The sequence below is a fragment of the Anopheles stephensi genome, chromosome 3, assembly GCF_013141755.1.
Source record: "Anopheles stephensi strain Indian chromosome 3, UCI_ANSTEP_V1.0, whole genome shotgun sequence".
Taxonomy (NCBI): domain Eukaryota; kingdom Metazoa; phylum Arthropoda; class Insecta; order Diptera; family Culicidae; genus Anopheles; species Anopheles stephensi.
In genome coordinates this window covers 55,199,531-55,215,074 of record NC_050203.1, presented here as the reverse complement: position 1 = coordinate 55,215,074, position 15,544 = coordinate 55,199,531, and the positions used below count along the sequence as shown (strand labels likewise).

The window sequence follows — 15,544 nt, the reverse complement described above, 5'->3', positions numbered from 1 at the left end:
GTAAGTAAGTAAGCTATTCAAACCTCCAATCCACAAGAAATGGATAGAAATTCATCCCCCAGATCCATTAAAATGTTGAGAGTATGCGCGAAGACGTATGATCTCGCTCCTACGAATTGTGCGCTGATGGAGCTTATTTTTAACCTAAACTTCTTCTACTTTGGCTGCTCACAGTTGAGTGAGTCGGAATGACTTAACTAGGCCATCCGAATCCGATTCGACAGAGCATCTCCATCCTAGGGGACTACTGGATAAATCAGTGTGCGATATACCTTGCCATTCTTGGGCTGCTGTAGTGCTCTGGATGACTCAAAGGTATCCGAATTAATCAAGTACATCGTCTTCTTCAATCCATCCTTGAGAGCCCCATATTTAAGTAGATTATATGGCTGGTAAACCACCAAAAGTTTCATAATAAAGATTTCATCCACTAAGCTAAGGGATTGGATAGATAGGGTGAAACTAGTATCCTAAACGACGCAGCGTTGATCACCTAACAAGCGATTTCTATTGCCTCAGTCCCTGATAAGTTTCGATTGGTGCTGACAGCACTTTCAAACCCCTCTCCATCAATCACCACAAACAGTTCAAGCATCAAGATTAACAGGTTGGTTTCCTGTTTCTGGCATTCCATAGTAGATCTGCCATGGCGTGAAGACTTGATCGATGATAGATTTTTTCTCAATAAAAAAACATTTTGGTGGCTTTCGTCGAAATCTTTAGTACTGAGCCGAAAAAATAACGACAAAATTAGTACGGATAAGGTTTGATGATAGAAGAAGTCAGTTATAAGAATCAGAGCCTCTGCCAATGAACCACCAGGCGGCCCCATCATCCCTGTATAAATTAATAAGTATCATCTCGTCTTGATCTATGTTGAGCTTCGGATTGTACTGGTACTGTACCCTTTTGTCAACGCAAAGATTCTGGCGTTCTGGGTCGATGCTTACTCATCCGTCAACTATTCCTTGCCATAAATTGTTTCATCCTCCCAAGCGATTGGGTTTTCCCCGGTATACTCAAGCTCAGATATTCGTGAAGACATATTACGGGTTTATACGCTGTGAACGTATCGAGTTTGAGCGGGGCAATGGAGAGGTTTCATGTAAGAGGTTTCACTTTTCAAGGCACATCATATGTCAAGTAAAGGTGGATAGAAAACTCTCATGGTTCCTCTGCTGCCATCAAGCAACTTTATTGCAACTTTATTTTTTTAGTGAATAATCCGACTCCGATGAGTATGACATCACAAGGTTTGATAAATTACATGATGGTTTTTTTAAAGAGATTTTTTATCCGACACTGAGAGAACCGTTCGCAAGCGTACGTAAATGCACACACATTGTTAGTACAGATGGTAGTTAGCAATGCACTCGGTTACAAAGAACGCAGTTCAGCTAAACATATGGCACCACCATTAGAGCTGAGAACTGATAAATAAACAGATTTCTGATGGCTTGTATCTAAAACAAACAAAATCGAGCCATTTGCACACGATGGCGTTTCGGTAAACAAAATATGGTGGCAATGTATGTCAGAGCTGTGAAATTGACTTGAGTCTCATCATTAGGCAATGCGCTAAGGTAAGTCGCATTGCGCTGAGTCGTCTCTACGAGCGATAACATTCAGACGCTAGCTGTCATGAGATGTACGTGCTGCTACAGGGCGCAGCCATCGCGATCCTGTAGCAAGGAGCGGATGGATACAAGACTTCACAACGGGCGTGCGAACGGGTTGGGTGCGTGCGTGTGCGCTAAGGGCTCAGTGCGTTTTAGTTTTAATATAATATGTGTTTTTATATTTGTACGACCGTGACTTTGTTTTATTTGTGTTCATCGGAAATAACATAAAAAGACCGAACACGCCAAAATCACCGGACGACCTAAACTCACAGTACAACCGGGTCGTCTCGAACCTACGGGTCAAACTCGCATATGCTTTGCTGCACATACAGGACTCGTTACACCCACGAGTCTACCCGAACTCGTTAGAATTAGGGGTTAAAGACTCGAGAAGGCCCCCCCTGACAAAATTTGTTAGGTACTGTAGAATTTACACCTAAATGTATGCAATCCGCAGTACGCGTTGCGAGAGCTTCACAGAGTGCTTTCTGTGTGGTCAAAAATGGTTTAATAAAGTCGAATGAAATAATGCTTATTATTCGATTAAATCCCCTTTTCTCTATCCTGACCATTTATATTGGCTTACAGGAGCAACGTAGTAATTTTTGGTCATGCTAGGAGTGACCAATCAGGCTTACAACATACACGGTGTTTCCGGACTGTAACGGAACATTGGTTCGATGGATACTTGTTAACGGGCATAGATATTCAGAAAAGGAGGAGAAAAAAAAGAATATCAACATTTCAAATCACTTACAATGTATATTATCATGCTCTACTCGCTGTCCAGTAACAGTATTAAGAAACAATGCACAATGTTTATATGAAACGAGTTATGACCATACAAAAATCCCACTGTGCAATAAAAATGACAGGCCACAGTGCTGCACACAAAAGATTCTAGGCAGGGGCCTTCTCGAGTCTTTTACCGAATTAGGAATACTACCCGTATGATTCCAGGACGCTTACGCTTACATTATGGTACAATATATGAATACAAACGCTTTTGATCAAATCGACATGTGGTTTGTGTAAGCCAGTGATGTCATCAGCTGTCAGTACTAGAGCATACACGAGCGCCCTAATCTACATACCACCAGGCGGCTCCATCACCCCTAGATTAATTATTATTTGCTATTCTATAAGAATTGCTCTATACAATTGCTTTGCTCTATTGCTCTATTCTATAAGTTGCGAAATTTGTGTGCCGGATGGCTCATTGAAAATTAAACATTAAACTGTTAGCTGATAATCGACCGGCTTCTAATGCATTTTCGAATCCCAGACAGGCACACCATAATGAGGTGAACCTACGTTTTAACTTCGTCCAAATGGTCACATGCAATTCAGCGAAGCATCACTAAGTCCAATTATGATCGGAAGAAATGTTGGCCGCTCGATGCTGCGCTCCGATTGAGTGAGGCACGGCCTGCGAGACCAGCCGATCCGATCAATCAGTGGGAAGTGGGAAAATGATACATGGATCAATTGCATAATTTATAGACCAAATATTGACGAATAAATTGGAATATAGACGAAAGTTAGGATCTAAACATCAAGTGGTGAGGGTCGGCTCAGCTTCTTCAACTTTAAGCTTTGGGCGCGACACGCACAAGTGTTCTCGCTAGTGACTGTGGTTGGCGATGTGAGCAGAACGAGAATGATCTTGACGGTGGCATAAGCCGAAAGCATAGTTGATCAGGCATGGAGGGATAAGAGGAACACCGCGGGATCATCGACTAGAACACATGGCGTCAAGCTGTCGGTGAGAGGGCGCTTCCCTATTCGACCTCGCAATTCGTTCGCCATAAATCGGTATAAAGCCATAAAGGTATTAGGAGTTATTAACGGAGTTGCAGTTCATTTTGCTTGTCATCTTTGTGTTTACAACTTTGCCCGATGCACGCCTTACGTTTGCTTTTAACAGTTGCATAGGATGTATTTATTTGTAAACATTTATCATTTAATTAGCCTCACGATCACAACAAGCCTCATTTTACCATTTGATTTTGTTTTGTAAAAATGAAGCCGTGTAACAAAAAAGCAAGTAAAAAAGCCTATTACGAGCCATCGTAAAATCATCTGAACTCGGTGGATAGTTTTGTTTGTATGTTCTTTTTTTTGTTAGTTTTTGTTTTTGTTTTTTTTTGTTTTCTGTTTCTGCGCTGGGTTGAGTATAATTTGTTATTATTTATGTGATCCAGAACGATCTTGGGCGTTTCGCTAGTCTCTCGCCCATTCGGTAATGCTAGTTGCCTACCAACAGGCGTTAACACATATACACAGCCAAACACACATATACACGATACCGTGAATTACATGCAGTGATAAGTATGCAAATGCCAACTTTCCAATTGACGCATTCTACATGAAGTACATCATCGACGAGTTGTCGCTATAGATGAGATAAAGTTTCATTTCGTTCGGAATATCGAGCGACTGGAGCCGTCCGTTCAGGATGTACACTTTGTCCGGTGCCAGGCGGTTCATGTAGCGCCATACCGTCGCACGGACGGTATCGCGCGCGAACCGTTTCAGCGAGAACAGCTCGAACTGGGGCTTACCTAAAATACTGGTTATCACTTTCCAGGTGCCGAAGCGATGCAGCAGCCACTGGTAGGACGGCTGCTTGGCCATTACATCGCTAACCCGGCGGGCCAGAAAGCCGTACGAGCAGTACTGCAGGCAGGGGAAAATTATGTCCAGCTTCGCGGGACCAGTCTCGGTGAGTAAATGTTTAACGAGTGCATCCATATCGTTGCCGTACATGAGCGCCATCCGCTCGACGGCTTTGCGGTACTGATCGAACAGCACCGAGTTGAGCTTCACGCCTTCCAACGCGTACAGCTCCTGCAGCACCGTTGGCATCACGTTGCGCACGGTTTGTTTCATGGTTTTCAGCGAGGTTTTAGCAAATTCTACAAAATCCATCAACAGCTGCGACACCGCCTCGGCCGGTCTGTTCGCATCGCCTCGGATGAAAAATGTTAACAACCGTACGAGGTCGGCTGTTAGCAGTGGGACGCAGCACACCAGCGGCCAGGTGTACTCGAGCTCCTCGCGCTCGATCGTCACCGGACCGCACTCGCACAGCACCACCATCGCCAGCAGCTCGTAGTCGGGAATCAGTCTTTCGTACAGCGAGCGAACACGGGCCTGGCTTTCCCATTTCAGTTCCGTTTCGATGAAATACGGGATCAGGGAGGACTGGGAGCGATAGCTTAGCAGGGCCGGCTTCAGGATGTCGTTCACCTGGTACCGCTGGCGATACATATGGTCCGGGTGCTCGTAGTTGTACAGAATTTTGAAGCAAGCCACCTTGTTGCGCGCCGAGCACGGGCCCCGTGCACTGAAGATGTCTATGCCGTTAAAATCATCCGCCTCGGTCAGAAACTGCCACTTGGCTTTGGCGATGAACAGTAGGTAGATTAAAATTTCGATATTGCCCGTATCGAAGGCGGCCGTATGGAGCGCCGTTTCGTCCGCGTAATCGATCAGGTTCACGTCGGCCCCGTGCGCGATGAGCAGCTCGACCAGATCCAGCCGATCGTTCGACACGGCGTAGTGCAGCGGCGTGATGCTTTCCGTGTCCCCCGTGTTCACCACGCCGCGATCCAAACGCAACAGGTAGCTTACAATCTCGGCCGACACGGACTGCTCGCAGGCGCGTGCCAGCGGTGTGAGACCCTCGTAGCACTGCGCGCCAGTATCGGGCTGAAAGTGGTCCACCACCAGCTTCACGCAGTCCAGATTGCGACTCACGACGGCATGGTGCAGGATGTTCCAGTGATGGTTGTCGAGCCGCTTGCCAAAGTCGGGCCGCGGTGACTTTGCATGGGTTAGCTGGCGCAGCTTCTCCATGTCGCCCTTCGTAACGGCGTTCCACACCTCGTTTGCCTTCATCGTCGCTGTGACGCGCGCAACGGCGTGCCCGTCCAAATACACCTGCAAAGCGAGAAGCAAACTCAATATATCCGTCCCCGGGCGAAAAGTGGATGGGTGGGGGGGGGGGCGGCGGGCTAGCCACTAACCACGGTTGTTTACCAGCTGCAAATTTTATTGCGTTTCACACAGCTAAACTTTTTTCAAAATACGTCAACCCATCCTTTTGTTGTGTTTTGACATTTCGACGAAAATGCCCGGACCTGCTCAGTAGTGGGCTGACAGGCGCTGGAGCAACACTTTTGACAGCTGCCCAATGGCTGCTTTGTTTACAAATCGCGACCCGTAGGCAAGGAGTCTGTCATTACCAGCGAGTGTCAAAAAACGTGTCTTTCCGTAACGGACAATTTTTGCGTAAAAAAGAGAGGATTTTGATTTGAAAAATGTCGGTTAGCGACAGAACCTTTAAGGTGGATTTCTCGCAAATCCCAAGAAAGCCCACACGCACGGAAATTTTTAGCTTCCTTACGGACAAGCTAAGCCTAAAACCGGAAAAGCTGGAAATGGTACAATTCCTGAACCTTTCCACATCTGTGGTGGTGGAGATGAAAGAGGAGGGCGATGCTCTCTTAATAGTGGAGGTGCATGATAGAAAGCACACCATCACGTGTAACGGTCGGGATCACGCGATCCCAATCACAATGGAGGACGACACCAAAGTCGTAACCATACAGGAGGTATCCGCCAAGGTGACTAACGCGGATATTATATCAGCTTTGGAGGCCTTCGGGGAGGTGAAGGGGGCAAAGGACCTCCTCTGGGAGGAGCCTACGCCTTTTCCAGGCGTAAGAAACGGCAACAGAGCGGTGAAAATGTTAATTAACAGGCCCATTCCATCATACATCACCATAAAGGGTGAGCGGGGTAGGATCACATACCGCGGGCAGGAACAAACCTGCATGTACTGCGATCAAATGGTCCATTACGGTGTTTCCTGCACACAAAACAGGAAAAATAACAGCCAAAAGGCATCAGGTGTCAACCAGCGCCTATACTCGGCAATAGTACAGGGCAACCACACTACGGCCAAAGAGGGCTCAACAGAAAAAGTGGTAACCACAAAAAGTGTCCCCACCCAAGTGGGTACAATTACTAGAAAAAAATCCATTGACGAACCAGGCTGCAGCAAAGCACTGGAACGCATAGACTACGGTAAAAGTGTCTCGAACACTATGACACTTAACAAAAGAGCAATGTCCGACAGCTCCTATCCAGACACAGACGAGGAAAAAGCAGGGGTCTCCCAGCATGATTTTAAAAAGTCACACAAAAAAAGCACCAAAACGAACGAACGTAGCATACTATAAACTGCCAAACAGGTTTTTTGTTGTATAGGTTTTTGTTAACATATAAAAAAAAAGAAAAGATAAATTTGTTCAATATTATGACATCCACATTAAAAATACTACAAACAAACATAACCAGCCTCATTAAAAACAAAGACGAGTTAGAAAGAATTCTACTCGCACAAGACATCACAGCAGCTTGCATCTGTGAAACTTGGTTAGACGACAATAATCTACATAAATCCAAAATCCACAACTACAACCGCATAAACAGCAATAGATCGGACGGCTATGGAGGCACTGCAATTTACCTCCAAAAAAACAAAAAATTTAGAACAATCAATAGACTTAGTAACGAAAACATACAAATCACAGAAATTGAACTCATACAGGATAAATTCAAAATAATTTGCATCTATGCAGCCCCTAGGACCCCGATTCAAGACTTCAAAGACACCATTACGCAAATAATACACAATACAAACAACAGGAAATGCCTAATAGCCGCAGACCTCAACTCGCATCACACCTCATGGGGAAACCCTTGGAGCGACAATAAAGGTACGTTTATAATTAACGAAATAGACAATACTCAACTAACAATTTTGCACAAAAAAGAACCTACATACATCCCCACAGACTTAAACAAAAGAAATACAGCAATAGACTTAACATTCGTAACAGAAAACATAACCGATAAATGCACAAGGGTAGTACTAGATCACCACATGGGAGCCACCAATCACAAAACAATTATCACAACTATAGAAACAATCAATCACAAACAAGCCCGACTAATAACAAACAGGAAAAAACTTTACCATGAATTAAAACAAATGGAAATAGAGGAACACACCTCAGTGAAACAAATTTTCCAGAAAATAGACACACTAGTAAAAGGAAACACCTCTAAATCAAAAAAACCACTAAAAATCTGGTGGAATAGAGAAACGGAAAAAGCTTGGAAGGTAAAAAACAAAAGTAGACAAATTTTCAATAGAAACAAAACAATAGAGAACGAAATTGAATTCAAGAAAAATCTAGCTAAATTCAGACTAATTAAAAGAAAACACAAAATCCAAAAATATGAAGAGAAACTTAGCGAGATAAACAATTACACTAACACCACAGAATTATGGAGATTTATAGGAAAAATCGAAGGCAAAAAAACAAACACAAAAGATGAAAATCTCATCCACAACAACAAAGAGGCAGCAAAAACATTTTTAGAAGAAAATTTTCAAAAAAATAAGAAAGGGAACAAAAAACCTTATCAATATGCTAGGCCATTAAACAATATCATGGACGAAGAAAGATGGCATAACATTCTAAAAAAAAAGAAAAATACAGCCCCAGGGCCTGACAAAATCTCCTACGAAATTCTGAAAAATATAAATAGACCATCGGTCAGTAAAATAGTAAAGGAGATAAATAACATGTGGGAAAAAGGAAATTTAAAAAAGCAATACAAACACATAGAAATAGTGGCGATCCCCAAACCAGGGGCTGATAGAAACAACGCTAAAAACTATAGGCCCATAGCTATGATTCCGGCTATCACTAAAATCATAAATTCAGCAGTATTAGAAGACCTCAACAGACACTGTCACAACAACAACATTATACCAACAACTTCTTTTGGCTTCAAAAAAAACTGTACCACAAACCAATGCGTCAACTATTTAGTGAATGAAATTACATCCAACAAAAGAAAAAACTGGTTAACTGGAATAATGTTTATAGATTTAAAAAGCGCGTACAACAACGTACACACAGACTCGCTCATACAAATTTTGGAGCAAAACCAGATTCCGATAGAAATCATTAGATGGGTAGGAAGTTTCTTAAACAACAGAACGATAGAAATAAAATCAGAAGGAGAAAAGCTAAAAAAATTAGTGTCAGACGGTTTACCACAAGGGGATGTCCTCTCACCCACCTTATTTAACATCTACACCAAAAAAATCCACGAAACACTCAACAATAGCGACGGAAAAGTTTTACAGTATGCGGACGATTTCGTAATCATTCAAAAAGGGAAAACAGCCACAGAACTGGAATATAAGATGCAAACAGCGATCAATAGTTTTTCAAATACAATCCAGGGACTAAAGCTTCCAATTAACATAGACAAAACAAAATTTATGATCTTCAGCAAGAAACCCCAAAACATCACTATACAAATAAGAAACCAGCGAATAGAAAAAGTTACAGTTTACAAATATCTCGGAGTGTGGATTGATGGCAACCTATTTTTCAAAAAACATGTAGAAGAACTCAAGGATAAAGCTAGAAAAAGATTACAGTTAGTGAGAAGGATATGTAACACCAAAAACAACCTCAGCCCTACGAAAACCATTACTGTACACAGAGCCATTATAAGGAACATTTTGGAAACTGGCTCCCTGTACACTCTAAATGCAAAAAAAAACTTACTAAACTCAATGAATTCAATTACAAACCAGTCACTCAGAAAAGTAACGGGTTGCTCTAAAACAACCCCTATTAACACGCTAATGGCGATTGCAGCCGAAACCCCACCACACATTAGAGCAAGTTATATAGCCAAAAAGGACATGGTCAAAACATTAATTTACTCTCCGATCCATAGGGACCAAATGAGAAGAACCATGAGAGAAAACTCAAGAACCAGATCAAGAAACAAATCATACATGGAGAATTTATTCCAGAACAATCTGAATATTTTTGAAGAAACAGCAAGAATCAAAACAAATGACATCAATGGAAGCACAAAAATTCGCTGTGAAATCGAACCCAACATATCAAAAAACTCTACAGCAGGGAAAGTATACCTCAAACAATTTTGCGAACAGGAAATAAAAAAGCTAGGAACAACGAACACTCTAATTTTCACTGACGGGAGCAAGAGCGATGAGGGATGCGGAATCGGAATATACATAAGACCTCACAATAATAACAATAACAGATACTGGGCACATAAATTCAAAACAAAAAACATAACTCCAATTACGTCCATAGAATTAGCAGCCATAGAAAAAGCCATTAACATCATAACGATAGAAAAAATAGAAAACCCAATCATCCTTACAGACAGTCAAGCTGCATGTAAAATCCTCATTAACGCACAAAACCTCGATCACATCGACGAAATAGTCTATAATATACTCAGAGGATGCAAACACTCTAACGCTCAAATAAGATGGATTCCAGGACACTTAGGTCTATATGGAAACGAAAAGGCAGATGAACTAGCAAAAAAAGGAGTGCACGCAAAAGACATATACAACAACAAACTACGTTTGGCAGATGTAAACCATATGTTAGTTGAAAACATGAAAAAAGAAACTAGAGAATGGTACAAAAAAACGTGTGAGCAAAAGGGAAAAAAATTCCAAAGATTCCAAAAAGAGTTCGAAGACAAACCGTGGCATCACAATCTAAACATCACACCCCACGACATCAAAACAACAAACAAAATCATAGCTGGACATGATCTCTCAAAATATTGGCTCAACAAAATGAGAATCACCGAAAACGGAAACTGTGATGCATGTAATATTCCCGAAACAGGAACACATAACATCTTTTACTGCAACAGATACCAGACCCAACGAGAAAAATACGACATCTCCTTCGACGCATTTTTAGAGAAATGGAAAGAGCCGAACGGACGCATGGTCAAAAATATAACCAAATTCATACGAGAAACAAAAATCTCACTTTGAATAGAACCAAGCAAGACATGAAACATGCAGCATAAACGAAAAGCATAACACCACTCATCTGACAAACAGACCAAGCAGAAAAACAACAGACTCCGCAACCGGGTAGATGACTCTTGAGCAGTCCTAGGACTCAGTCGAAAGCCCAAACGAAACAGTTAACCTTTGAATATGTGGGGGGAACAATAGTTGCTCATACGCATAGAAGGCTATACCCTGTTTCAACAAAATAGAAGAAGAAGAAGAAGACCCGTAGGCAAAAATAATCGGACGCTAGGAAAAGTTGGTTCACGTTTCGTACCAAGTACGAACGTGTGCGCTTTGTGCAGTATTTTCAGGGGGGAAATTGTAACGTAAAACGAGTATTAATAGCAAGATGACTGTGGTAGAGTTTTTTGGCTGTAGCTTCCTAGCGTTTGGACCGCCGGTGGCCATGTTTGCGCTCACGATAGCGCACGATCCGATCCGCATCATCATACTGATCGCTGCCTCATTCTTCTGGCTGGTATCGTTGCTGCTTTCCTCCACCGTGTGGCTCGCATTCCATCCCATCACATCACGCGTTACCTTCGGCTTGATATGCTCCGTCTTCATACAGGTAGGGTCACGACCCGATTGCCTTCATCCGTACACCCTATGAGTCATCTTAACGCGTTCGGCTCTGGTGATCTGCTTACAGGAAGGATTCCGATACCTCATGTACAAGGTGCTGCGAAAGACGGAAAGTGGTCTGCAGGAGGTAACGGACATCGTTCGAATCGCCGACTATCGACACATTCTCTCGTACGCTTCCGGGCTCGGATTCGGCATCATAAGTGGAGCATTTTCCCTGGTAAACATTCTCGCTGATTCGGTCGGTCCGGCTACGGTGGGATTGAAGGCGGGTTCGGACGTGTTTATGCTGATCAGTGCCGCACAGTCGCTGGCCATGATTCTGCTGCACACCTTCTGGAGCGTCATCTTCTTCAATGCTTGCGATGTGAAAAACTACTACCACATCGGTTACGTGGTGACGAGCCATCTGTTCGTTTCCTGCATGACGCTGCTGAACGCGAATGCACTGTTCGGAGTTACGCTAAGCATCTCGTACCTGGTGCTCTGCATTACCGGGGTAATTGCATTCCAGGTGGCCGGTGGTACGGTACTTTCCTTCCGAAAGTTTCTCACTTGCAAATGAGAATTCTTTCCCACCAGCACTGTGGTATTGTAATCGGCTGTTCAATGCAACATCTTAACATCGTTTGAACATCATCCCCCCTCTCTTATCGATACATCCATTAATTAATTAGTTGTTATTCTTTCATACGAATATCGAATAAAATTATAATCACATCTAATATTAGCTGACCACATCCGGCTGTTTTATTTCATCAATATCAATGTACAGTTTATCCGCAACGCATTGAGAACGAATCACGCCAGTCGACGACCAACTTAATGGAGGTTGTGGTACGGTGAGCGCCAAGATTCTGCGAATGAAAATAATTACTGAAATTATTTGCTGATTCATACACAGAAGTACGAAGCGAATGCATTAGTTTCATCTTATTCAGATAGGAGCGAAAGACCTTGCCATAGTACTTGTGATCATGGTTTTGGTTCATATGAACTATATATCATCAAGGAAAATAATATAACATTAGTTGATAGGCACTTCTAGCAACTTATGAAACTCACCTTAAGGGAATCTTCCTTCTCGTTGGAAACACTGGACTGAATAAAATCAAGTCAAGAAAGCCAGAAATGCCAGCAAGTCGACGAAGTAGCAGCCATAGAAAGAACAGATCCGTGTTAGAATATATCCTGCAGAAAAAAAAACAAATATTTTCATGTAATTTAATATAAACAACTACATAATTTTAATGCAAATGCATCATATTACATAAGCATTACACAATTTCAGATAGGAGCGAAAGACCTTGCCATAGTACTTGTGATCATGGTTTGTTTTGGTTCATATGAACTATATATCATCAAAGAATAATGCATAAAGCAAAGTAAAAAAGTAACATCAGCAAACTACGAAACTCACCTTTCGTTCGTTTGGTAGCACCTGTGAGTGAGCTACCTAGTAGACCCATCATCCGGACCGCTGCTGCCCCGTAGGAAGGATCAACTATCCTAGCCGTCTATTAAGTCTAGTGAAGAGCATTGCATGGCCGCCGGTGTTAGCTGGGAACATCCATCGTCCATGCGAGAAGTGTAACCAAAGACTCTGAAATAAGGAAAGAAATTGTTTACATTAGCACTCTACTTGTCGATTTGTTCTCTCTCTCTCTCTCTCTCTCTCTCTCTCTCTCTCTCTCTCTCCTGCAAGTAGTACTTCTATCTTGTTCAGAATCCTTTTGGTTATAACGTATGAATGTGTGGTATCGATCATTATGCGTCTGAAACATTTTATCATCAGATAAGATAGGAAGTAGAACGATGTTTTTTTAAATTTTATTCCATCACTAACTCACCTTTAGAACGACGGATAAAACCCCGAGTAAAAAGTGGAAGCGATGAACACGTTTCAATGCTACAATCCATCTCGATCTCATCCGGATCTGGAGAAAAAATGTGGAAGAATAATTCAGATTAGATGTATGTTTAATTGTTTCTAGTCAATATTGGACAGAAGCTTAAACGTCGTCAGTTGGCCGTTCTTATTTCGGAATCATTATGATCATATGCTAATGAGAACATTCATCATTTGAAACTAATCAGATATTATTAACAAGCATGTGTGGATTTATAGCTTACCTGAAACAAGCGTGGCGCCGACTATATCCCTCCCAGTTTTGGCCATTTTGGCCATGCGATGCCTTATCTTCCAGCACTCGATTCGCTCTGGCCACCACTCATTATGCGCTGGGTGGTTTAAGGAACTTCCCCTGGACGAATATTCTCGGCACATCGATATTTTCCTTCGGATTGATCGTGCGTCGATGAATGTAGCTGTTCACCAGCACCGTGAACCCAGCCTGCCGGAACAGTTCGGACACTTCCTGTTCGGCGAAATAATAGCTACGCGTGCCGTCCTGTCGCATGTAAAAGTTTTCCGCTATCTTGTGACCCGGCTTAAACCGCAGCTGAGCCATATCGTACAGCCCGTAGTCGCGGAACAGCACAACGCCGCCCGGTTTCAGCAGCCGGTGAATGTTGGCCACCGTCGAGCGAAACTTGTCCGGATGAATTGCGGACAGCACGAAAATTAGCGTTACAATGTCCAGACTACCGTCGGCCAGCGTTTCGAATACTTGCTGCGTGGTGATGTCGCACGCGAACGCCTTCATGTACCGCTCATCGTACAGGTTATGTTTCTGCACCAGCTCGACGGCACGTGGTGAAAGATCGCAGGCGTAGATGAAGTAATCACGATGCCCGTCTTCGATCAGGGGAAATATTAAATTTCCAACACCGCAACCGATCTCGAGCAGCTTTTTGCCGCCGCCGCTGCCGTCACTTTCCCCATTGGCCGGGATTCCGCTATGCGGCGGTGTTGAGGAGGAACCGTCGCTTCCGGCTGATTCTTCGCCGGACAGCAGCTCACTAAACTCACGCGTCGTCCAGTGCCGGTCTTTGAAGAAACGGTTCTCATTCCGCTTGTAGAACAAATCCCAATGTTTGCGGGCCTCTTGTTCGAGCTTCAGCGCTTGGAACGCGGTTACCATGCGCTTGTTCTGCTCTTCCAGTTTGGCCTTCTCGGCGTCGCTGAGAATTTTCACGTTTTCCGTCACTACATCGCCTAAATTGAACGCCGCTTGCTTCGGAAATCGTTCCTTGCTCGTCTCTGCGTCGATATTATCTTCAAGCCGTTCAGCCATCGTAGGACGGATATCAATGTCACCTGGTTACTAGCGGGCAACATAGAGGCTTTCGTTTCAATGCAAAGACAGCCATCAACACAGCTAGATCACCGCACGTCCGTTCACTTTGAAATACGGAATTGAAAAGAAATAGTATCGATAAATGCTACAACTCGCGGTATGCGGCAATCCACGCACACACATACGCGTACAACTATGATTTCGAAACGTGTTTCGAAGATCCGGCAACAGGATGTTTCGATGATGCTTTGTTGTTTTGCTCTAGATTTGTTTGACAGCACCCAAGGTATATAGAACGCGTTTGAATGAGGTAAGGTGTGCGCACGCTGTGGAAGCGGTTGAATAAAAAAGGCGGTTATTTTGTAGAAGTTTTATTAGCTTTATCTACATTTTTCCACTTTCATGTTGCTTTATTTTTTTTCTGAATGCACGAAAATCGATCTTTTGTTTTTATGTAGAATGCATTTGATATTTTAGTATGTGAAAATGTGGTATAAATGAGTCGTTAATTACGTACCTACCTATCCGGTGCTTCGGCGTATCTAATTCAATGCACAATGGTGAGGATATTGAACAGCTCATATAGCTCGTAATTGTAGTGGCTCCTACAATGTTCCTCCATACAAGTCCCGTAAGTCATGTCAACAATATTACTGAACTGCCTCCTCTCGCGGCTAATATGGTTTCGTCAGTTTGAGAACCACGTATGAAAGGCGAGAAACTCAGTAATTAAAAAATTGTCGTGTTTCTCCGTAGTTGCGTGAAGTAATTAAGGCTAAGCTCGCAACTAGTAGGTTACTCTCCGTTCGGGCAGCCGGTTGCCCATTCCTGTTTTCCTGTCATTCTCTACCTTCCACCCAAGGTTCAAGCAATATCCCAAGCTGGGAAATGCGATGGGTCAAGTTGCCACTCTGGCTGACGAGGATGTGATGGAATAGCTGTTGGGTAGGAGAGCCTGTGGGACCTCACACGGAGTCTCAGATCATTAGGAGAGCAAATGAAGCATCTTGATTAAGAAGATTACAAAGCTAAAATAAAATGAAGAAGTGTTCCGATAACCAAGACAACAACGAACACGGCAAGATCGGGGATCAAATCCCACCCATCCCATCCCATGACCACGATGCTCTTTATGTTAAGAATGAAAAGAAGAAGAAATGTTAAATATGATCAAATTG

General features: G+C 43.1%; 3 protein-coding genes and 2 non-coding genes across 8 annotated transcripts; 1 reads left to right on the top strand and 4 right to left on the bottom strand.

Moving 5' to 3' along the window:
- Positions 1 to 3,535: 3,535 nt before the first annotated feature.
- On the bottom strand, positions 3,536 to 5,817 carry LOC118513414. 2 transcript variants are annotated; one of them, XM_036059122.1, is made up of 2 exons: positions 5,654 to 5,817; positions 3,536 to 5,567 (listed from the first exon to the last, which is right to left on the bottom strand). In XM_036059122.1, exon 2 carries the CDS (start codon positions 5,523 to 5,525, stop codon positions 3,987 to 3,989), a length of 1,539 nt encoding a protein of 512 aa, XP_035915015.1. In that variant the 5' UTR covers positions 5,526 to 5,567; positions 5,654 to 5,817; the 3' UTR covers positions 3,536 to 3,986. The 2 variants fall into 2 exon arrangements, with proteins under 2 accessions (XP_035915015.1, XP_035915016.1); XM_036059123.1 differs by having other exon boundaries at positions 5,667 to 5,790.
- On the top strand, positions 5,777 to 11,896 carry LOC118513416 (gamma-secretase subunit Aph-1). 2 transcript variants are annotated; one of them, XM_036059128.1, is made up of 3 exons: positions 5,777 to 5,853; positions 10,811 to 11,152; positions 11,234 to 11,896. In XM_036059128.1, the coding sequence occupies exons 2-3, from the start codon at positions 10,931 to 10,933 to the stop codon at positions 11,729 to 11,731; spliced, it is 720 nt and encodes a 239-aa protein (XP_035915021.1). In that variant the 5' UTR covers positions 5,777 to 5,853; positions 10,811 to 10,930; the 3' UTR covers positions 11,732 to 11,896. The 2 variants fall into 2 exon arrangements, with proteins under 2 accessions (XP_035915021.1, XP_035915020.1); XM_036059127.1 differs by lacking the exon at positions 5,777 to 5,853 and having other exon boundaries at positions 10,641 to 11,152.
- LOC118513415 (tRNA N(3)-methylcytidine methyltransferase METTL6) lies at positions 11,894 to 14,589 on the bottom strand. 2 transcript variants are annotated; one of them, XM_036059126.1, is made up of 6 exons: positions 13,300 to 14,522; positions 13,017 to 13,103; positions 12,878 to 12,941; positions 12,587 to 12,769; positions 12,232 to 12,357; positions 11,894 to 12,023 (listed from the first exon to the last, which is right to left on the bottom strand). In XM_036059126.1, exon 1 carries the CDS (start codon positions 14,361 to 14,363, stop codon positions 13,401 to 13,403), a length of 963 nt encoding a protein of 320 aa, XP_035915019.1. In that variant the 5' UTR covers positions 14,364 to 14,522; the 3' UTR covers positions 11,894 to 12,023; positions 12,232 to 12,357; positions 12,587 to 12,769; positions 12,878 to 12,941; positions 13,017 to 13,103; positions 13,300 to 13,400. The 2 variants fall into 2 exon arrangements, with proteins under 2 accessions (XP_035915019.1, XP_035915018.1); XM_036059125.1 differs by lacking the exon at positions 12,878 to 12,941 and having other exon boundaries at positions 13,300 to 14,589.
- Positions 12,096 to 12,186, bottom strand: LOC118514941. The gene has a single exon (XR_004906914.1). It is a non-coding gene; the product is annotated as a small nucleolar RNA snR60/Z15/Z230/Z193/J17 (small nucleolar RNA).
- LOC118514942 lies at positions 12,446 to 12,540 on the bottom strand. Its single transcript, XR_004906915.1, has one exon. It is a non-coding gene; the product is annotated as a small nucleolar RNA snR60/Z15/Z230/Z193/J17 (small nucleolar RNA).
- Positions 14,590 to 15,544: the final 955 nt, after the last annotated feature.